The sequence below is a fragment of the Motacilla alba genome, chromosome 1A, assembly GCF_015832195.1.
Source record: "Motacilla alba alba isolate MOTALB_02 chromosome 1A, Motacilla_alba_V1.0_pri, whole genome shotgun sequence".
Taxonomy (NCBI): Eukaryota; Metazoa; Chordata; class Aves; order Passeriformes; family Motacillidae; genus Motacilla; species Motacilla alba.
The window spans coordinates 21392332-21417059 of NC_052031.1; the positions used below are offsets into that span (position 1 = coordinate 21392332).

The following is a 24728-nucleotide window of genomic DNA, read 5'->3' on the forward strand; positions in this document are numbered from 1 at the left end:
ATTCAGGAATGGACAGAGTAGTCCACAAACACTATTTAATTTACAGTAAAAATGCTTAGGAAATCCGTGAATTTGGGGGTTAATAACGTCAGAGAAGATGCACATGATCTCACCAGCTCTCTATTTCACTCTCTGTTTAAGAAAGAAAAATATCCACTACAAATTCTCGACTCTTTCCCAATAAAGAAGGACAAGATTGTCTAGAATATTTTATTTTTCACTTCCAAAAGAATATTCATATGAATAATTCACATTAGTGACTGGAAAACCTAAGTAACTACAGATACATAACTTCATAAATAACTCCTCTCCAGAGTATGTGAAAGTGTTCTGAATATCTTATTTTGTTCAAATAAGAAGCTCTTAATTATAGTTTTAATTGATTAATTGACTTGATTGAATGTACTTAACTACATGTGTTCAGAGGGAAGAAATTCTGTGTGAATAATTATATGCTACATTCAAAAAACCAGTCATCTGTTTCCACTGCACAATTTATTCAGTTTCAAATTAGAAAAAAAGTACTATGTATTTGACAATTTGCATGCATAAACTCAAAACATTTCAGCTCAAAAAATTATTTATTTCTTCCAGTCTTGTATTAAGGCGGTCAGGAATTTCACCTAGGCAGAGAATATCTGGATTCAAAAAAAAAAAGAATGAAAACAGACAGACAAGTTACAAGTCAGATTACTTCTGTTAACAAATATGACCACAGTGAGTCCTGGTAGTAGACAGTTGCATTCCTTATCTTTTCAGTGTGTATAGCTGATAGGAGTCAAAGTGATTGGGGAAGAGTTATCTTCAGCAAAAGTTTCTTCAACAGTTTCTTGATTTGGAGTGCTGAATAAGCCATTGTAATGTTATGTCTGCCAGGATAGATGAAACAAAATGAAAAACTCAACAGCCTGTTTGCAGATTGTAGAAGCACAACAGTACACCAGTAGGTTAATACAAATACAAAAATCCCAACCAAACAAAACCCAGAAACCCACAGGTTCTCAAGTCACACATATTTGAAGTTCAGAATGTCAACCTCTAGGTGGCCCTTTTCTAGTTATTTTTGTATGTTTTTAAATCATGTGCATTTTGTATTCTTGAAATACAATGACTGACATCAAGTTCTCTAAGCCATAGATAGATAAAGAACTGTTGAAAAAGCAAAGATTTAAGATGACCATAAAACAAACTGTAAAATTCAGACTAGAATGAAATGCTGAGTGAGGACAAAGGCAAATACACAAACAGAAGGAATGAGAAGGGCAAACATCTGACAATATATTAAGAAGCTATTTAGGTAGGTTGTAGGAGTCCAAGGTCTCTGAAAGACATGCAACATTGGACTAAAATTTGATAGCTGAAATTGGCACCCCTCCTGATGCAATCCAATGCATTGAGCTGAAAACTGCAGCAGTTCACAAACTGATTCATGAGCAGATTAGATTTTTTTGCCTCAAGGCAGTAACATCTGTCAGGAAGGCAGGAAGGATGTCAGGGGGCAGCAGCAGCTCTAGCCCTCAAATTGAAATTTGTTGCCGTATTTGTCTTAAGTTCAAGACAGCATTCCATGAATATCCTTGCAGACCAGCTTAGGCTCTGAGACTGCAGAAAAAAGCAACCCACTGCACTTATATCAAAGCTAATAACTATATAATTATCTTCCACAGTCTCTCGGGACACAGTAAATGGCAGCCTTACACCTACACCTCCTGATGAAACCAGTTAGCTAGGCTGCAGTTTGCACTGAAAAACCAGTATCATCTCATTCAACTGCACTGACATCAGCCAAAAACACAGAGGAAAAAGACAGCTTCCAGTCCTCTCCTTAACAGACTAGTAGTTTCATCACTAGCATAACAGTCTTTTTTTAGAAATGGTACTTTCCAGCCCTTTGGTCTCCCTAGCCTCTCACCCAACCTTTTTTCTCAAGGTCTTCCTCAAATAATGAGCACATGGTGCTCCAACAATGCCCAGAGTCCAAAATGGTATATGCACTGTGGTCCCATTTTTTATTTTGTTTTTGGCCAATATTCAAGAACCTGGCTAGTCTTTCTAGGCACAATGTTACACTGGAAGATACCTGACCAAGTCTCATTTAGGATTTGAGTGTTTTACACCATTACTCTCAAAACTTCCACAAGTAAGGGATCTATACTGTTCTGCATTAATGATCATTCTTTCATGCAAATTTTACCATGCTCTTTTTGTTGCATGCTTTTCTCCTCAAGGGTATCCAGATAAATGGACTGGAATCAAAATCTATTTTCTCCTTTAGTCTTTCAGAAATTAGGCTGTTTTTACTAGTTTCCAGTCACAATCCCACTTTTAAGAAATCTCCACTGCAGCCTTGCCAATCTGATGAGGATCAAGCACAGCATTTCAAAAACCTTGATCACATTCACTGCCCTTCAACTACTGAGATTATCCTGTGCTGTCTTCTACAGTCCTTATCTCCTGAAGTCTAATCTTCCTCAGTGTAGCAGCACCTTCTGTGCATCTCCCTCACTCAGAGATAACAGCTGCACCCCAAGCTACAGCAAACATGGGTCTGGTCTCCTTCTAACTAACATACCCAAGTCATCTACACCATTTGCAGGAGAAGCCCTCACTGCCTGACACATCTCTACATACAACTGAACTCTCCCCCAGCTCACTGAAGTCCAGGTGCCTCGGTACAGTCTCCTCACCATCTCCACTACCTGGTTCTCTCTGTGTAGGATGGAAATTTCTCCTGCTGCAGAGAGAAATGGATTTCTTCCCATTACCACTCTCACAGTTCCTCACTCAGCTGAGCCCTAAAGAGCTGCCCAGCTCTTCTATCAAATCTGGTTTCCTCACGTAGCAGCTCTAAATATCTAGCCAGGCTAGATCCCATCCCATCCAGCACCATTTGTTCCACCAGCATGCAGAGAAAGGTGACACAGAGGTAGCACGCCCCCAGAAAATTGCTGCTAGCTTCATCCCTTCCTCTTGCCCTGTGGAGGGAAGGGAATGGGAGAAAATGACAGAGGAAAGGGACAGGAAAGTGGAAGACAGGGGAGAGAGGAAAAGGCAAAAAGCAAGGGCAGATGAAGACAAGTTCATGGGGATAGATCTTCACTGACTACAGAATACACTCATTGAATTTCCACTTGGAAAAAGCACCCATCCCTCAGTTTGAGGAACAGCCACGTGCTCGTAAAACCTGCTTACCAAATAAAACCATGGATGGAATAAATCACCAACTCTTTTCAGGATCATCTAATAACTGGAAGGCCTTCATACACAGCTACTGTTTCTTGAAAAGGATTCAGTTACTCCAGGCTTTAAATACACTTTTCCATGGTCCCTGTCAAATTAACTTCTCATGGAACTAAATATTTCTACAAGTTTTTTTCTTGATTAAACATAATTCTGTGTTGAAACAAATACAGTGGCATACAATAATTGCAAAATATCTTTCAATTTAAATTGAGATCTATTGAAATCTTCAATAATATAGTGGAGGTAGATGTTCAAAGCTGATCTGATCCAAAGTACAAACTGATGACACTAGAAGAAGCTTACCTATGTTATCCTTCTCTTTACAGGAAATAGAATAGCAACAGATTTCTCTGTCTTGAATAGCTGAAAGGTTTCTACAGAAACAAAAACGATAAATACTGTTATAACCTCATAAACACTGAGAACAGAAATTTCCACTGAATTCTATGTTTTCTGCTTTTTACTCAGTGGGTTCAATTCTATTCTCAGATGTTAAATTCTTAAAATATGGCACTGCACACAGAAAACCACACATTTCTTAAACTATAAGGATTAAACGTTTATAAAGTCATTTCACAAAAATTTTAATTTCTCATTAGGTCAGTGTAATAGTGAGAAATAAAACCACAGAAATACATAAGCTAAAAATAACATTTTATTATGTTTATATCTTGTTATGCAACCAAGTATTACTCATGTCTTATTATTCACCTTTTACTCTCTCCACTTAGAATTCTGAGGTTTTTTCTCCAGTAAATCATAATAAAATATCAGTGCTCAAATGATCACACCATTTATTTTCAGGATGTTTACTATATCCTACCTAATATATCACATCTGACTCCTACTGAAAGGATGCCTCTACATTTAGGAAGAAACTGATTCTTAATCAACTTCTTTCTGGGAATTCTCCAATCCCCCTCAGAGCTTCTGAACACTTAGTTATATTTTCATTTACTTATCCTCACAAAAGTGACACAGACATGCATAAAAAAATTGTCCTGAAGCAGGTGGGAAGTGAAGGCACTGAGAATTCTGAAGACCATACAAGAGTAGTAAAGAAAAGAACTAAACAGGAACCTCCCTGGACTTCAGGAGAGCAGACCTGGCCTCTTCAGGGATCTGCTTGGAAAAGTCCCATGTAGTTTTTGCCCTGTAGCAAAGAAGAGCTAAAGAAAGCCAGCTAATATTCTAAGTTCATCTCCAAATTTAAGAATAACCTATCCTAACTAGCCTGGAAAAAAAAAGCCAGAAGACATTAAGTGGATGAACAATAAGTTCTTGGCAAAATCTAGTATTAAAAGCAAACATATAGAAGGTCAGAGCAGAGACAGGTAACCTGGGAGGAATACAGAAACATTGTCCAAGAATGCAGAGACACTGGCAGGTCAGCCAAAGCCCAGCTTAAGGTGGATCTCATGAGGGATGCCAAAGAAAACTAGGGCTACCCAGGACATGAAAATGCTGCCTTTGCTAGCAAAATAAGCCTTCAGAAACACTAGGCCCCAGAGATCACGAATAAGGGCAAGGAAGTTGTACCCTTGATGGAAGAGGATCTGATAAGGGAATAAATAAGCAGATTTGACATGGAGAAGTCCATCAACCCTGGTGGGATGCACCTACAAGTGATAAAGGAAGTGGCTGATGTCATTGTGAGGCCACTTTGAACAATCATGTCAACTGGGAGGGGTGCCTAAGAGCAAAGGAAGGCAAATGTCACTCTTCGGAAAAAGGAGGACCTGGGGAAGTACATGACAGTCAGCCCCACCTTCATTGCTGGGACGGTGATGATGCAACTAATCCTAGAAACTATTCCCAGGCATGTGACAGACAAGAAGGTGACCAGGAGTAGTCAGCATGGATTTACACAAGGGAAATAATGTTTGACCAACTCAATAACCTTCAACAATGAAATCTACAGTTTGGCAGATAACAGGAGAGCAACAGATATTGTGCACCTTGACTTGATTAAGGCTTTGACAGTGCCTTCCATAATATCCTCACAGACAAGGTGAGGAAGTATGGGTTGGATGCACAGATGGTGAGGTGGACTGAAGACTGGCTGAACACTGGGTATCAGTGGCACAAAGGCTAGCTGAAACCCACACACTACCAGCGTACACCAGAACCAATACTGGTCCAATCCTGTTCTACATTTTCAATTGCTGCAAATGATGGGGCAAAGCACAAATTTGCTGATGACAGAAAACTGGGAGGGGTGGCTGATACACCAGAGGGCCATGTTGCCACCCAGAGGGACCTCCACAAGCTGGAGAAAACACCTGGCAGGGGACCTCATGCAGCTCAACAAAGGAAAGTGCAAAGTTCTGCACCTGGGGAGAAACAACCCCAGGCACCAGGACAGGTCTGCCAACTGTCTGGAAAAGCAGCTTTCAGGAAAGGACCTGGGAGTCTTGGTGGGTCACCAGGTTGAACATGATCAAGCAGTCTGTTAAAAATGCTAATGGTATTCTGGTGTGCACTAGGAGTGTTTCCAGCAGGCTGAAGGAGGTGATCCTTCCCTTTTACTCAGCACCAGTAAGACTGTACCTGACCAGCTGCGGACCATCAGTACAAGAGAGATATGAATCTATGGAATAGGGCCCAATAAAGGACAACTAAAATAATGAGCAACTCACAGACTAAGAAAGCCTGAAGAGCTGGGACTGTTTAACCTAGAGAAGAAAAGGCTTAAGGAACTTCTTATTAATGTGTATTGTGTAAAAATTATTATTAAATTATTAAATTATTATTAAAATTCTTATTAACGTGTAAAAATCTGAAGGGAGCCTGGGAAGAAGATGGAGCCCAGTGATGGGACAAACGGCAATGGCCATGAATTGAAATACAGGAAGATCTCTCTGAACACACAGAAACACTTTTTACCTCTGAGAGTGACCAAGCACTAGCAAAGGCTGCCCAGAGAGGCTGCAAAGTCTCTATCCTCAGAGATGTTCAAAAGCTGTCTGGGCATGGTCCAGAGCAATCATTTTCTAAGGGCAAAAGTCTCTGCTTGAGCAGGTAGATGACCTCAAGGTTCCTTCCAACCTCAGCCATTCTGTGAGCCCTGTTTAGTAGCCCAGTCTTTGGACCACCCTTACTATGGCAAAACTTAACTTCACTTTCTACTAATTTAAATTATGTGACTTGTTAATCCTATTTTACAACATTAGTGTTATACTGGTCATTTTTACAAAATTGTGTATTTTCTTTACAATTACATTTACTATGCATCAATTTGTTAGTTTCAGTAATACCTAAGTTATGCTTTGGCATAAATATGGCAAAACTACCTGACTTGCCTAAATTTACCAACACCAGATTGCTATGGTTCTGTTCTAATGCCATTCAAGCATTAAACTGACACTGCATTGTACTGTGAGAAGTCAAAATCACCCTTTCACTATCCATAGCAGTTCTTCCCTCAGTGATGGGAAAACAGGATTATCTGAAATAACTTCACACAACCAAACAAAAATCAAGAGAGATTCAAATCTACTGTGGTCAGTTATCAGCCTAGATAATTACATCAGGTGCCAGCAGAGCTCCAAGTGGAATATCTGAGCATGCAAAATAGCATCTTTTATAGCCAGTTATTGTTATAGACTACCAATAATTTTGGCTTATATATCAAACTTCACAGTGTCTCAGCTTTTTACAAAAGCCAGCTACTTACAATTTCTCAATTAACTGCTTCTCATCCAGTGCACCTGGGAGGTCTCGTTTATTTCCAAGAACTAACACCTGAAAGAAATAATTCATATGCATACTAAATCCAGGAGCAACAAAAGTTTATTTTTGTCTGTAACTTTTTGTTGGCATTCTTCTGGATCCTGCAGCTGTTTAGAATGTAACAGAGGACATATTCAAAATGACCAATGACTTGGGAACATCATGGAAATCCTGCTCCTAGTCAGGACCAGATGCTGGATGTACACCCTCTGAAAACTGGACCAAATGATTTCTGGGTGTGTTAGTATCAAAAGTCTCCTCTGGAAGTGAATCCCTCCATTCTGGGTGGCATTACAGGACGGTGTCAGATTAAATGCAAAGAAATGTGGAAGAGAGCACACATCAGGTGCACTCAAGCCACCGAAGGATATTCAATTCAGAGGACCAGACTGATGGTAATCAAAAGCAGGGCAACAGCAACAGAGGCTGGTCCTAAAGACCCAGTCAAAATTCTCTCTACATTTTTTTGCTCTCTTGTTTCTTAACACTGATGTACTGAACAGCTCAGCCTCTGAACCAAGTATCACCTAAGCACCAGCCACTTCTCTGTTCAATTTGAGCATCCATGGCAGAAATCTGAAAGGTAGCCATTAGGAATTAAGTCCAAGAAATGCAGAAAATTTACAGAAGAGATGGTGGAACTTCAGAGTTCCTATTTAAGGCTTCAAGTATAAATGAAGGTCAGATAAATGGGTTGATCACATTCTAAGATAAAGTAAGGAATGGAAGGTTTTTCTAGTTATAATTGCATTATTGTTTTCCAGATGTGCTACAATTCTAAGACTGTCCCATTATATCCCATAATCTGGAACATATTAAACTCATTACTTGCAGTAATTTAGAGTCCAGATTAATGAAGTTGCTCTAAAATCTATAGTGCCAAATCCTGAGCACAATAAATTGAAGGAAGTTCAATACTAATTACTACATATGAAATAAAAGTAAGTAAAAAATACGTCACTGCACCTTGGAAATGACTGTGTGGGTCAGGCTGGGCATTTGGAATGTGATACTACAACATATAAGAGGCAAGGAACTTAATTAAATACTACTGAAGATATGAGAGACCAATCATTTCAAGGAAAAGTGAGAAGCAAAAGAGCATGCAAAGAGAGTGCAAAGGACAGGCTATGTCACTCCCCATGAACAGCATAACTGTTGATTTCTGTAGGATTTGTTCAATAGATAATTAACATATAAAATCACAACAAAAAGAGCAAACCTTAAACAAAGACGGTGAATCACTTTAAAAACTCTCCTTTTAGAATAGTGGGAGGAAAGGAGGAAGAGAGAGAGGGAGACTGACTGCATACTGGAGGTACCATTTTTATACAGACCAAGTTCCAGGTATCCATGGGGTGTAAATGCAATTCCCATAACTGATGTCATGTGCACAAACCCTTCCTTTCCCACTGTTTGCCACGGTGGCAACATCCAGATAGGTAGCATGTGCAGATGCTAAGTACACCTGCAGCTCCATTAGGCCTGGAATTAACTCCCACCTGCTGTGGCATCTGTGCTTATCTCAAGTTCCTGCTGTGGTGGCTTATCTTATGGGAAGTTTCTTCTGTGGCTTTGAGAATGTTGTGACACACTTCAACCGTGTTCTTTAAGTCCTTACACTGTCCACTCACCCTCAGGTAACTCTGATTACTTGTAGTGGCCAAGTGTCCAAATTACTGCTTACAAAAAAGGGGCCAAGAAAGAGCCATCAAGTTATAACTTCTTCCTCATTTGTATGTGGGACTTGTTTTCTTTCTTATAATCAAGGTATGAACTCTTGTTTGGTGACATCAACATAAAGACCAATGACAACCTGATGGATTCCTAAATTGGCAGATTACATTTAAATAAACAACATTAGTCTCCACCTTTCTATTGCTCATTAGAATTTCAGCTGAATACTATTGTTTGACACTTCCAACTGAAGAACAGATGCATATTTGCATTTTTTCCACACAATTTAGTTTGAAATACTAAGTCAAGAAAAAGGACAAATAAAGAAAGCTCCTACACCATCTCTGGAGGCAGAGGACACTACTTGATGTTACTGTCTTCCAACCTGCAGAAATATTGATCTAACATGCCATAAGATAACTGCCAGGAACACAGCTGGGTCACTGGCTGAAACCCAGCCAACAAGGGACTGACTGGAAGTAATTACTATCTGATAGTGCCACATGTGAAAACACAATTTTTCGAAGTCTATTCTGACCTTTAGACAAGAAAATGTACAAACACAAAGCAGCACTCCTAAGTTGCTGAGTACTATGAAAACAAAAATCACAGTAATTTTTCTAAGAGTGCTCAATGTATCAAGGCTGCATCATGTATAACCTAGTATTTTTAAGAGACCAGAGAAACCAACTCAGGAGGATTTAGGCCACACTGTCAACATTCAGGTAAGAATGATGATGAAAATACTTACTGGAATTCCATGCAATTGGGGTTTATCTATCAAACTGTGAAGCTCATTCTTTGAAGCTTCTACTTTTTCTAAGTCTGCTGCATCCACCATGTAACTGCAACAAAGAATTGTTATTTATGGTATTGACCATTACCTGCAGAAATTTGCACTAAAACATCTGAAATGTGACAAAAGTGTTGATATTGACAAGAGCATTAGAAAAATCCAAAGCTGTATAAGCCCTGCATGTATTGATATAGGAAGACATTGATATATGAAGGTAACAGATTTAGGCTGTTAAATACAGCTTGTGGGGGAAAAATGGCATGGAATATGCAATTACTTACATGTCTGGGTTGCTGCATGTGCAAAGCACACTACTTTTATTGTATTGGGTCTTCTTATGTGATGGAGGTGGACAGAAAAAAACATCTATTTTCTTTATGTATAATATAATGTAATACCTCATTATATAATAATATATATTACAAAGTACATTTTCTATGGACATACAAAAGAGAACTTACACAACTGCATTGACTCCTCTGCAGTAACGCTCCCACATGCTTCGAAACCTTGGCTGTCCTCCAATGTCCCACACCTGAAAAGGTAAGAACACTCCAGCCTCAAAATACTTTTTAACTATATAGCTCTAACCCAACAGAATAAATTAACTCCTACATGCAGCATTCGGGTTGTATTGCCAATTCCAGAATTTTATTAAAAGGTCTCCTTGGTCCCTTCTAGCTAATGGAGGGGGACATGCACATTCACAGAGTATGTCAGGCCTGTGACACTAAAAGCTTCAAATGTTCTTTTGGAGAATATTACCCCTTCCTATCACTGAAAGAAAAGTCTTAGATACTGAAGTGAATTATTGCAAATGCATAGTCTCAAAACAAAAGAGTATCATCATTGTACGAAACAGTTATGCAGGCTAATATTTAATGTGGCTAGGGAGACCTGAGTTAAGAAGGTATCAGATTTTCAAAAGGACAAAGACAGATAGTAAATAAACAAAGAGTTGGTCAGAGAGCAGACAGAATCCACATAAGGGATGATACTCCCCACTCCAAGGAGCTCCAATACCTCCACAGTTCTGCCACTGGTTCAACAAATGTGCTTTAAAAGACACCTGGATTATTTAATCAGAACCAGAAAGGAAACAGTAGTATAGGTAGGCCTGAAGCGATTAAGCAATATTCTTGAAGAAAGAAAGTTCAAATTCTGCTTATCATATCACAAAAGCTCAAATCCTATAAATATTTACACATGCTATTAGTGCCCAACAACCCCATGGAATTCCTAAATTTGTTAAAACATTAATACACTATTCCTCTGTACAGGAGTTACGTATTCTGCTTTACTTGCCAAAAAAAAAAGGTATTTTTGGTGGATGACAGTATGTTGTTTCAAAACTGTTTCTCAGATCAAAGTACCAGGTAACATATATACATCATGTAGGTCAGGCTACCTGATAATGTATCTGTTACAGCTACATCCAAAGACAGCTGTGTTACAAGTGACACACAGATTAAGACAGTGATGAACACTGTAAAATAAAAGTAATGGATTTGTTTCTCTGCCAAGGACAAAGAGAAGTAATTATTTCTTATTTCAAGCAGAATTAGCTATCAAAACAATATATACCGTATACCAGATCTGGGAGGCACACATTATTACAAAAGAAATTAAATTTGGAAGTAATACATACAGAAACAAATTTTTTAAGAGTTGTCCTCACATTTACACTATAAATCCAAATTAAGCCTTCTGTGGAAACAAAGCTTTTCACAAAAGAGCAAGACTTCACAGACCCATGGGATAAGGCCTTTTTCAATTAATGTCCACGACTTTTTAATTTCAAATCCTACAAATCATTTTTATAAATCAATTTCTATATAATTTTCAGTACCTTATATTCATATTTTAGAAAGAACTATTTCCCAATTCACCATTAAAATCATTCCCTGATTGATATCTTAACAGTCCTTCCAACATAAAATTATTGTATCACCTAAATGTAGAGTGCTTTTTGATCTCCTGAATAAGATCAAAAAATTTTACACATGAAAGAGCTTCTGACCATGAAGTGGGTATCAATTAATATCTGTACTGACATTTGAAGCACTGTATCAAAGGTCTTAGTAAAATAAACCTTTATACTTTAAAAGCTTGAACGTAATGAGTATTCAGCATTATGGTTAGGTGACAAAACTTACACCAACACTAATTACTCTAATAACTCATCAAGACCTTGAAACTATCCAAAGCCATCTGGTGCACATCTGTGTGTCTTGAAAAAGAAACTAAATTATATTCTTGGTAGACCAGAGGAAAAGAAAAAGGGAAAGATGATAGGGCAGGCTAGTTGTCAGATTAGATTTTTGGAATGCTGATAGCCATGAAAATCTACAAGATGATGTAGCATGGACTAATCACAAAATAAGTAATACAAGATAAAAAATCCTGGGTTTGTCCTTGCTTGATGATATACTATATCTTGCAGTATTAAATTGCACTGCAGAACAAGATTACTCTCATTAGGAGAAAAAGTCACCTTGAAACAATGGGAAGATAAGTCATTTCCAGTCAGTTTCCCTAATCAGGCTTACAGCTATTCATTAAAGTACAACATGAAGGACATAATACAGACTAGGTGTTTTTAACAGAGCTTTAGAACAGAGTTTACATCAATATATAATAATTATGTGAAATATATATAAAAAAGCATTAAATGAAAAAAAATCCTTACCTCTTTCCCTTTGAAATCAAAATGGTTTTAATAGTAACTTTCTAATACTCTTTTATTATATTGAATAGCCAGTGAAAAAGTTAACTACTTTATTCAAAAAACAAATTGCTGCACCAAACCATTTTCACAGCACATGACTGAACAGACAGAACTGTGAGAATACAAGAGGTACCCAGGAAGGAAAGGGGAGAGGTCTTAGTGTTAAAGAAGTTTTCTTGCATGAGCCTTGCATGTTTTGTATATCAACTATATTTTTATCCCAGTATTTAATACACAGGTAAAAAGTATGTTCTGGGTATAAATGGGAATAGGCAGGAGACTAAACCTAAACAGCTGAATATAAAGTTAGCTATAAAAAGAAGTTTCCTTTGTCTGGCTATTTTTTAAAAGAGGCTGGTCTTCAAATTCCTCCCATAGATTTTACTGGCCCCTCATGAATAAAAGTTTCATAATATTTTAAAGGTAATTTTACCCAAATTGATAAGACTGTGATTTTAAGAATCAGCAAAAGATTACAGAATGACCAAACTGAGAGAAAGTTTCTTTGATACACAGTACCATTGTATTCACAGGAGATAAAAATCTCAAGGATTTGTTGTTCAGGCTCAATCTCAAAGGCACACATCTTGTTGGTACTGCATTTTAATCTATTTTATTCATTCCTATCTACTTCTATAGTGTAGTAATTCTTATTGTGCTTGCAGGTCTACACTGTTGTTAATGAGTGCAAAGTTTTAACCTGTAAACTAGATCACCAGGATGGAACCACTGTTTACCATGTACTTACCTGAGATATATCAAATTCTTCTAAAAGAGGAAACTTTGGATTTATCTCTTTCCAATTTTTCCAGGAGGATCTAAGGCTCCATCTTAAGACTGTAGCTATTAGCTGTATTTAAGGAGCAGAACCTTTTCTTTTGCACAGAGCTCTATCATGACAGTTGAGCAAAAATGCACAAGGATAGGTTCAAAGATTTTTGAAAGCTTTCAGTTACAGGAAGGTTCATTAACACTCTAGCTGTGTTTCTTCAAATTAGCTCATATTGTGGGGAGGCTTGATGGTTCATGAGAAAGTTGCAGGAAAAGCATTTTCTAGATGGCATGTAACATGGCTTTTTTCAGACATGCTGGGTAGGAGATTTCTTGTGGACAGAGATTACAATGACAAATTTCTATCTTGATGTCAATGTGTGGGTTCAGTACCTACAATCTCACAGTAGTCAGCAAAGTCTAGACAGCCTTTCAGCTGATCAGATGTAACATCTTGTTTAGGATGACAGAATTATGCTCTAGGCTTGACAGCACCGACTACAGCTCCTGTGACTATTATTAAAAGAGCTTAAGCCTCACTGCAGACATATAGCTGTTTACATGCAGACATCTCAACTTGCAAGATGAATCCAACACTATAAATATTTGAACTTGGAAATGTATCTTTCCTCTTGGAAGTATGCAGAAAGTATCAGCCATGAAACCTAACCTAAACAAACAGCTGAGGAATTTTTTTAAGCAGAGAGGAGTATTTGGACAGAATAAGGCAGCACCAGTAACATCCACCACCACAACGTACACAGAGAAGCCTAAGATGTGACCAATGAGCTCACACAAACAAAGCAGTCATTGCACTCATAGCCAACTCAGAGTGTAACAGGGAGCAACTGGAAAGCATGGGACAACTTCAATCACCTAAAATTTAGGCATTTAATCCAGGTGACAAAAATTTCTCTTTGGCTACTGAAGTGCTCAGCAGGAAATTGTTCTATTTGTTTCACCCACTTTGCCTACTTGGTGAAGCACCCACTGCTCCCCAGCAAGTTCAGACAACTGGCTCAGGCTGGGTTACTGACCACCTGGCTAAGCTCACAAGGGACAAATCCTTAAGAGTCACCTATTCTAGACTTGGATCTTCAAGCAAAAATACCCATTTTTTTGCCTAATAAACAGAAGAATAAAACCCCTAAAACTTTAAACTTTTTAATAAATTGCCCTGTATATACAAACCTACACAGCCTAACCTGTAGTACCTACCAGCCATGTAACTAAATATGGAAGTTTGAATATTTTACTACTTTAGAATACTTACTACTAATTATCCTATATATTGGAAACGTCTTCATAGTTGCTCTTAGAGTCAAAAAAGTGTGTAACATGGTTACATTTTCTGCAGGCAGTATCTCTCAGAACTGTATGTTTGAAATCAGTCTTGGCCCTTTAAAGAACTGTTTTCCCTCCTCACTACTATAAAGTCCAACTTTTAAACATAGCATTTAGGCATTTTAATCACATCAGATAAAAGAAAAAACTATATGCACATTTCAATGTTCATAATTTAATCATAATATTTTCACTGAAGAACTGGAAATAGAATTGCAACAGAAAATGTTTACAAAATATCTTCAACTCTTGACAACAATCACTGAGGCATTTTAATGGGAGGGAGTATTTCTCAGTAATCAAAATACAACGCTAGAAGGATCAACAGGTGGATTTTAAACAGGACACAAAAGCAAAGTCCTTGTACTTCCTTTAACTTCCTAAGGGTCCTACCAGTCCATTTCTGTAGCCTGTCAAGGTCCTTCTGCATGGCAGCAGAACCCTCTGCTGCATCAGCCACTCTTCCCAGTTTTGTACTACCAGCAAACTTGTTGCAGGTGCACCCTGTCCCACCACCCAGGTCACTAATGAACACACTAAACAATCCCTGGGATTTAGCACTAGTAACTGGGCTTCCTGATGTGGATCACAGCCCTCTTGAACCACCAGTACAGCTCTTCCTTACAGACAACTATCATTAAACACTGGGACATCCAGCAAAAATTCTTTTTTTACAGAAATAACCACTTTGACTTGAAATCAGGCCAGACACAGCACAGGTTCTTCAGAGTGATGCAAGTCATACAGAATAGCCAGTATGTGCTGAAACTGCTGCAGCTACACTCAGAGTACACATATAGGCTTGTATTATAGCATGGCATTTGAAATGACAATATGACAGGTAAAATAACCTGAATAGTAGAAGGAAGCATTACAAAGCAGGAGGATTCTGCTTCTGTGAGGATGCACAGAGACCTGAAAACACTACTGTCCAGAGTAGGAGTGCTGCAACAAAGGAAGCTGGCAGAGGAATGCATAGAGCTGGTCTCCTTCTCCTGCCTCTCTGCCACATCAGAGCAGAGTGCAAGCAGCACAAAGCTCAGCCTTGCTCTCCCGCAGCCAGGCTGTGCAGGGTGTGGTGGAGGGACACCGGCATCTAGCGGCGACAGCCGGAGTGACCACAGCCCACCCGCCAGCTCCAGTCCCCTGAGCACCGGCCCTCCACTCCCTCCGGGCCACAATGGCCGGGAAGTGCACAATCTGCCTGGCCATAGTATTTTAAGAAAAACAACTGCAAGAGCAATGAATCTGTGACATTATCTGTGCGTATACATGTCTGTGGTGCTCTATTTCCTTTTAACAGACTGTTTAAGATCATTGCTACAAGAACCAAAGGCTGCTTTGCTGGAGGTTCCCAATCACTTTCAATAGCAGTTCATGATTCAAGTCTTCTGAGGTTCTTAAAATTTGGCTTGTTAAAGTAAATTTTATTAACTGCTGTCTAGCTTGTTGAACAGTTAATCTCACCTAAGCAAAAGGACAGCTAAGCAGATCCAGAAAATGGAAAAACTGTAAAAATCAAATTACTCACCAAACAGCAAAACTTGTTTGGAATTAAAATCTCAAAGCAATTCAGTCAAATACTTTTGTCAGGGAAAAAAAAAAATATAGCCATCAGTTTTTATTGAACTTCAATAGAATAGTTCTAGCAGATCCCTACATTGTAGTACATAAAATGCTTTGAGCTACAAATCATCCTGTACTTCAATACCTCAACCACAGCCTCAAAACAGAAAGCTTCCTGCTTAGATTTCAAACACCATGTGGTAAAATCCTTCCTTTATTGCCTTCTCTTCTTGGAAGTAACAGGTGACAGGTTATTAAACATATTGACAAGTCAAAATTTGACAATTTATGGTTTAAGCTGACAGCCTTACATTTCTAAACAGGTTTGGTTTCAATTCAAGAACATCTGAAACTGGCATCTTCCTTCTTGAGTAGTTTATCAGTGTTTTTCTATTAGTGTGGCTCAGATAAATACGCATACACACACACATGTCAGTGACCATACATTTACACATTAAGATTACAGACTAAAAATGAGAATACATCTACCAGTTTTTGGAAATGACTGCCAAAATCAGAAGTAAGGAAAGAAGACCATGGGTTTCCATAAGGCTTTCTGTCTTCTGGAATTGTATGGAACCTGCAGATGGAACTGCAGTAAAGAAACTAGGCAGTGACACTGCACTAGCACAGTACTCCTTCTTAGTGGCCTACCCCAAAGCAGAGCAAAAAACAGATAAATGATTAGTATCACCTAATCGCCGGGTTTGCATCTTACTTTTCCAAAAGTGATCAATCTTAATACTTCTAGAATGCCAATTTTTCACTTGATGACTTTCTGACCCAGCTGACTTCTCAGCCTCAACTTTACAGTAAGTTTAATTGATTCTGTTTTGCAGTCTCCCCTGAAACCTTTGAAAAAGGGCAGACACAATGTCAGGCCTTTGCTTAGCATAAACATCATTCCTGTCATGTTTAAAGGCCTTCATGGGTTTAGTAAAATAACACTTTATTCATTAATTTTAATAGTTGACAGTTGAATATCATAATATTTCTATGAGAAGGGTTACCTGTTTTGTTGGGATTAAAAGGCTAAAGAAAATTTTACTGTGAATTCTTCTTACTGGGCTGCAAATGGCTCATAAAAGGATTCTAGCAAGAGGCACTGCCTCATCATCCTTGAGTCAGCAACTCATCAAAAGATTATGTAATTTTTCTCAAAGTAAAAATTTTGGAAACCTTATCTAGCAATTACCTGTATGATTCTAACCTAGATACAGGAATAGTGATATACAAGGAGTTTATCCTGACAGCCTCTTAAGGAAATAAGCATCTATTATCTATAAGAGTCTATCTATAAGAGTCATATTCCCCTATGCTGAATGCTGTTGTAGCAGAGAGACTGTGAGAAGAAGTCAAGGTATCTTCCTATGCAGACTGGCTTCCAAATTAAGTATGGTTTTGGAAACTAATAAACATATTAATTATGTTAGCATTATCTCCTTATTCTTAAAAATTCTATTATAGCAACTGTATATAAAACTACTTTTGAGATCAAAGAGTAAAACAAGACACAGTTCCACAGAAACTCACCCACACTCTCTCTGCACAACTTAATCTTGCAACATCATTTGCTCAGACAACCCTGGTATAAACTATTAATCAGTTCTTTCTTGAACTATCCTGGCTCAAAAATACTTTATCTTGATGAACGCTTACCAGTAAAATATTTTGTCTAGTTTAATGAACCATCGACAACTTTTCTGTTTTCTTCTATATCTGACAATTCTGCAGCAGCATCAGTACACCCCTCCAACATGTTTTCTCTCTATCAATCATGGCCTCATTGCTTCTGTGCAAAAGAAAAAAAATCAAAGGAAATCCCTACTCCTGTGGATTATTTATCAACTATGGTTGAATGCAGTAACTTTTTTATTGACTGCAGCACCTCTAGAATCTGATCAGTGGTTTAGGAGTCATACCAAACCAGAGGAAGAGTAACTATAGAACTGAGGGAGAAAAGAACTTACATATTATGGAATAGGAGGGAAAAGTCAAGGTAAAGACAAAAATCTAGATTCCCATGATCTAATTTTAGCTAGAAGTTGTGAATTTCATCAAGACTAATCAACCAGGCTCCCTTCATAACAGACAGTGCCTTAATGCTACCAGAGTGATTTATCTCTATTTTGATGCCTGCGTGTCTCTATAGCTGTCAGAGATGGGTCTCTGGTAACTGATTTAAGCTAGATGTTCTATTTCAGCATAGCTAGCGTGTGAGCTAAACCACACTCTCCACTGAGATACCTAAGTTAGGAGCCAAGTTGCTCCAGATTTCACTTACAGTTGGGAGGAGGGAAGGGGAAGAGAGAAGATAGATACACCAACCCCAGGAGCCAACTCAGCTACCTCTACCTCAGTATCTCCACATTTTATGACCTTCCCAAAGCAAAAAAGTGCAACAAAGCTTCTGCCTGGCATGGAATACACACAGACTAATGTAACAGAGAAATATATTACTATTGCTTTAAAAAAAGTTAGTCTGGAGATAGGAAAACAGATAAGGAACCTTATAATCTTAAAAGAAATTTCCTGTCTTTCATATTTCCAGTTGAAATTACTCTATTTATTCACTCTGTATAAATTTAAACATGCACACCTACCTTTATGGTAACATTTCCTTTTGTTATTTTTCTCATATTGAAGCCTACTGTAGGAATCATATCTTCTGTGAACTGCCCCGACTAGAATATAAAACCAAAATTATATTTATAAAACAGTTGATACATACAACAAAGGTTCTCATTTGCAATCTAAAAAAATGTTATTTTACAATACTGTAAATTATCACATTCATTTTCAGCAAGAGCACTGGCCAGCACCTCAATTACTGCATTGTCACATCACGGAAGACTGTTCATTTCAGTCCCTTTAAATGATCTTTTATTCTTTTCAGCAACAAAGATCACCCCAGAAACCACGAGACTTCAGATAATTCTTTATCTGATCCTTTGGCAGCACTGCCAAAATACAGAATTGTAGGATGATGTGAGTAGAAAGAAACCTTCGAAGGTCACCTAGTCCTACCCCCAATATGATAAAATATTATAAAACTGGCTACACCATGATTTCTCCTGTAGTTTCTCACTACTCTTACCAGTAGTTTAACTCCAAATATAAAACCAGTGAAGGACTACCCATGCACAGAGTACTGTGTGCAGACTTGTTCCTTCTGCACAGGTGACAGCAGAGGAATCCTGCTGCAGAGCTAACAGAATGCCATTAAGCCAGAAAAGTACAAGGCGCTAACTCAGGTGTACCATAAACCCCAACATAAACCTCCAGCACAAAATGCTGCCTCCTCCCCCAGTCTGGAGAAATATTTTCACAACAGGGACACTTCTCATCAAATCAATGGGAATCTTACAGACTTCTACATATGACAGAAGACACCTTTTGAGGTTAAAGACAGAGCTCAGATCTGAGTAGGTAACTCATCACTCATTCTGCCTTTCAAAAATGAATCAGTAATAAGCTATTGTGTGTCCTGGACATAATACAGTAACATTAATAAGCTATTGTGTGTCCTGGACACGATACAGTAACATAAGCAGTTCATTACTTATGTCCATACAGAGGCCCAGGTGCTCTCTGCACAGACAGCAATCCTGCTTTTCCAATCATCCAGCAAGGAAAGCAGCACCTTCTGGGCCTGCCACTGCCCTCCCACATCTATGCGCCCATAGTTATCTATCAACCCATGTGCCCTGGGTTGTTAGTTGCCTTTTTTTTTTTTTTTTTCTTTTTTTGAAGAAAATATGGGTATATGGACAAGGCAGGATGCAGTCATGTTCCATCAGTTCCCTCTCATCTGAGAAATGGAGGATCAGAGCTTGAAGGTGCACTGGAACAGCAATGTATCTCTCAGGCTACCCCTCCAGGGCTATTCCTGGGATCTGTACAATTTCTGAAACTTCTCTTTCCTGTTTGTGGTGGAGTAAGAATACACTCTGACTCCAGTCTGCATTTACCATTAAAGGTTAACAATTTTTAATCTGGGGCTTTAAAAGCTGTAAAACTTTTGGCAGTTACATGATTATCTCACAAGATTTTGGAATTAGATCCTTCAGGAAAGAAACAACTTCCATCAGTTGTTTGTTCAACCTTACTTATGGGAATCTTCTTGCTAAATTCTGTACTATACATCTTCACCATCTTTTGTCCTTTTCTTCCCTGCTTCAATACCTTGTCAACAGCAGTAGAAAAAAAAAAAAAAGTGAAAACAAAAGCCCCTGCAGCTTTATACAGACACACATACCCAGCACTGACAGAAGTTTTTAGCTGGATGTAGTAAGACAAAGCCAACCAGTAAACTCTCTTGTATATCAGGCACTGGAAAATGGTGGAGTCATCATCCCTGGAAGCATTCAAGAATGGACTGGATGTGGCAATTTGTGCTATGGCTTAGTTGACAGGGTGGTGTTTGGTCAAATTTTGGACTTGATGATGTTTGAGTTCTTTTCCAATCTTAATGATTCTATAATTATATGATTTTTTACAAATATGTAGTAATTATATTTGTGGAGGACTGATGTAAAAACACATATGAACACATAAACACTGAAAATGTAGCATCATTACTCGAGGACAGGAATGCCTGGAAAACAGTTGACTCAAGAGGCTGTAGAAAACCATAATTTCTGCCAGCAAATTATACATCACATGTAAGACGTTAAACTGGAAGACAAAAAATAATTTAAAGAAAAAAACCACCATAAATCCTCTAATATTTGGGATAGAATGTAAAGAGTTACCATCCTCTTCATTGATCTTCAGCCTTTTCCTCTAAAACTCCCCATTCTGGTTGAATGTAATCAGATACAAAGAAAGTATTATGTCTACAGTTTTTTATTTTCCCACACAGTGAAGAAAAGAAAGGGGTAGGTTCAGTTATTTGTTCAGGTAAGTCCAAGAGCTGTTTACTGTGTTGTAATGACCTGACCACCATAAAGTACAAAGTCTGTACTACTATGCTTGCTAAGGAAGGTTTACATGACCTAAAATTGCCAGTTTTTGTGAATATTTAAGAAGTGCAAAAAATTTTATTGTCACATTTCAATAAAAAAAGATTACCTCCTGACACAAATGAAAAATAACTGATGCTAAGAAGTTTGTAATGTCCTCCAAAAGTTTCTGAATATTGAACTGATAATGAACACTGTCATTACCCCTGCCATATCAACAACCATGGACTAGATTCTACTCTATTATATCAATGCATATCCACAGAACAAGGCAGTGACTTTATCCAAGGTTTCCATTGGTAACTAAGGACTAAATATGGCTCAAACTCTGAAGAGCAGAGACTCTCTCAAAGGGTGCATATTCAGTCTTTGCATGACAGGATCTCTGAGTGCTCTTGCAAAGTGAAAAAAATCATAATTTCCCATGTTTTTTCTCAATCCATTGCAGCTTGCATTTTAAGTAGTCACTATTTTGCAACAACTATTTTCATCATCACACTCTAGCCACGTATTCACAAACATACATAGAGTTCCCAGTCTGTTTGCCCTTCACATATCAACGGTATTCAAGATACAACTATTATTAATATTCTAATATGAATTTATTTTATAGTTATTAAATATATAGTTATTATGTATAATATTAGTTAGCCTTATCCTAATTTTTTTTCAAAATTCTCCAACCACTTTTCTTTGGTGATTATCATGGCATGTCATCTCCAGACTGGAAGATCCAAAATCTACAAAACCTGCAATGTGTAACCCTCCCTAAGTCACAAAACACGAATGCCTTGTAGAATACTCTTAAGAAATAACATCTGCAGGGAAATCAGACCTACAGTAACAGGAGTGCTCTGGTGTTGAAGATAACATCCCAGACACAAACACCTCCGGTGCCATTCCATTGGTGGAACAGTACAAGGGAGTGGACAAACAGTTACACACACACCACACACTATTGAGGTCTTCGAGCTGCTCTGTTCTTTGCTGCGTTCATGAAAACAACCCAAGAAGCAATGTCATTTGTCATGCCTTTTCCCCATTCCTCAGCAATGCCCTCCCTTGGGAAATGAACACTTCCAATGGGCATCAGAAGCACCGAGGCCTATCTTAGCAAGATTACCTGAGCGCCTGACAAACCAACCAAAATACTAGCTACAGGTGTATTCCATTGATTGCTGATGTCACCCAAAACATACTTTCACTGGACACTTGCCATTCCTTTTCCTCCTGCTCTCTCTCCACTTCTTCATTCACATTAATGCATACTCTCTTTCTTTTTCCCTTATTCCATAATCATATACAAAAGCAAGTACCAAATATCATATACTCAGGTTTTCATTGCCTCAATCTCTCTGACTTTAACCCATAGACCTCCCAGTCTAGTTTTCAGCTTTTCACAAGAAGGACTGAAGAACATCTAGAAATTTTCATCTTCTAGCAGCTGATGCTGCGATCCACCTAACAAGAGACACCACCTTGCAGAAAAGCTTCACTAAACTTCATGATTAGTAGTAAGCAAGTATGACATACATACATACATACATATATATTTCCATCCTCTAATGGGAAGCAAATCTTTGGGATGGACCCAAATGCCATTTAGAGGGAAGCGCAAACAAAGAGGAGAAATGTATTTCAGCATGGTGACAAAAGAGAAAATGTGATGGTAGGTGTCAGCATTAGAGAGGCTGCAAGGCCATCACCAGAGGGGAAATGGAATGCTGGAATCAGACTTGAATGCTGGGGAAGAGCTGTGGAGGATTTGTGGGAGTCATTAGTATCGCTCCAACTGCTGGGAGGAGAGAATGCAGTAACAGACAACTCGCGGCCTTGAGGGATGCACAGTGTATTATTCTGGGATACATTCAACGTGAAAGCCAACCTGAACCACGGCAAGAGCCCATGCCCACCAATCTGCTCCAAGGTGGGCACACTTTGCAGCCCGACCCAGGAGACATCTTCTTCCTCCCTCTGTAAACACTTTCACACACACCTCAGCCTCCTGCTGTATGATTCTCGAGGCTGCAAACGATGCAAAGGTTGCCTCATGCTCTCTCCCGCCCGACCCCCTTCATCCCTCCCTCCCTTCCTCCCTCCGCATCCCACCACATCCCACCGCATCTCCGCGGGACCTCATGGCATCACGGCAGCAGCAAAGCCCGCACTTGTTGCCGGGGAAAGGCCGCGGGGCGGCGGCCCCGGGCCCCTCCAGCCGCGCCGGGCGGCCGCGCCCGCCGCACCCCGCGGCCCTGCCCCGCCGCTGGGCTCCGCTCCGCACCGCGCCGCCCCGGGCCGGGGGCCGCGTACCGCCAGCACGGTGAGCAGCGTGGTCTTGCCCGAGTACTGCAGCCCCACCAGCGTGAGCTCCATCTCCTCCTTCCAGAACAGCGAGCGCAGCCACTCCAGCAGCCGCGCCACGAGCGACAGCATCCCGCCCAGCGCCCCCGACCTGCGGCAGGCGCCCAGCCCCAGCGGCACCGCTTCGCTGCTGGGCATGGGAGCGCCGGAGGAGCCCAGGCGAGCTGAGGCGAGGCGAGGCGCGGCAAGGCGAGGCGGCGGCGGGGCTCGGGCCGGGCTGGCGGCGGCGGGGCTGCGCGGGAGCCGAGCGCCAGGCAGGGCCTCACGTGACGGCGCTGCCGCCGCCGCCCTTCTCCCGCCGCCACCCGCTGCAGACAGGGGAGGAGCCGAGCCGAGCCGAGCCGAGCCGAGCCGAGCCGAGCCGAGCCGAGCCGAGCCGAGCCGAGCCGAACCGAACCGAGCCGAGCCGAGCCGAGCCGAGCCGAGCCGAGCCGAGCCGAGCCGAGCCGAGCCGAGCCGAGCCGAGCCGAGCCGGGCCGGGCCGGGCCGGGCCGGGCTGGGCTGGGCTAGGCTAGGCTAGGCTAGGCTAGGCTAGGCTAGGCTAGGCTAGGCTGGGCCGGGCCGGGCCGGGCCGGGCAGGGCAGGGAGCGGCCGCAGCTCCTTGCGAGCAGCCGGCGCTGGCCGGGGCCGGGTGGCCCTGAGCGCCCAGCGAGGCGATGCAGCCGCTGGGTGGGAGCGGCAGGGCGGCTCCGGACACCGCGGGATCCGGTGCGGGAACAGCTGGTCCCTGCGGTGTGGAAGGCTGGCACGGCCCGGCGCAGTCCTGCTGCCATGGGCGGGCGTTCAGCATCCCCCACCCAGCCAAGGGAGGCCGAGGCCGCGCTGGCAGCACTGCCTTACGAGAGTTGGTGGGCTTGGGCTGCGTGACAGCATCGATTTTGTAGGTTCATCACGTCTAGTGGTGGCAGTTCTCACACCCCGAGGCTAAGACCTCCACTGTTCCTGGGAAACTCTGCTTGAATTCTTCATTGTGAAGTGACAGGCTTCCAGATCCAGGACCTACCATGGTTATATTTGGTTTCTCCTGTGATAATTTTTGGAAAATCACCCATAGTATGACCCCCTTGCTTCAAGAGATGCTTATGCTGGTGGTTTTGTGTTGTGATCAATGGTGAGACATGCCACTTCACCAAGAATCTTCTGCCTGCACTGAATAAGTGACATTCTGCATAGTCTTGCCATGGAGAATTAGAGAAAGGCTTGTTTTACCCATACACACAGGGCTAACACCTATGGATCCATCTGCCAGTCTCAGAATTGCAACTGAAATGTGATGCTCTGGAAAGGTTACAGTGCTGGTGGTATTGGTTGATGAAGGACATTCATACAGCTATAAAGGCACATGCACATTTAATGTGGATACCTTTTCTATTGAAACATGGCACAATCATCAAAGCATTTTGAAATTTGGCTTTCTTGGTCTTTTTAGAGACATAATTCAGCAATCTAGAGGATGCAGTTTGTGACAAAACTTCGCTGTTTATGTCAGTTGGACCACAAAATCTTCAAGCTGCCGAGAGCAGTTGGTTGTGGGCTAGCTGTAGAG

General features: G+C 40.4%; 1 protein-coding gene across 1 annotated transcript; it reads right to left on the bottom strand.

Moving 5' to 3' along the window:
• Window positions 1-473: 473 nt before the first annotated feature.
• On the bottom strand, window positions 474-23502 carry LOC119708539 (ADP-ribosylation factor-like protein 8B). The gene is made up of 7 exons (XM_038155047.1): window positions 23132-23502; window positions 18461-18541; window positions 9910-9983; window positions 9404-9497; window positions 6920-6987; window positions 3547-3617; window positions 474-869 (listed from the first exon to the last, which is right to left on the bottom strand). The coding sequence occupies exons 1-7, from the start codon at window positions 23318-23320 to the stop codon at window positions 820-822; spliced, it is 627 nt and encodes a 208-aa protein (XP_038010975.1). The 5' UTR covers window positions 23321-23502; the 3' UTR covers window positions 474-819.
• Between the last annotated feature and the right edge of the window lie 1226 nt (window positions 23503-24728).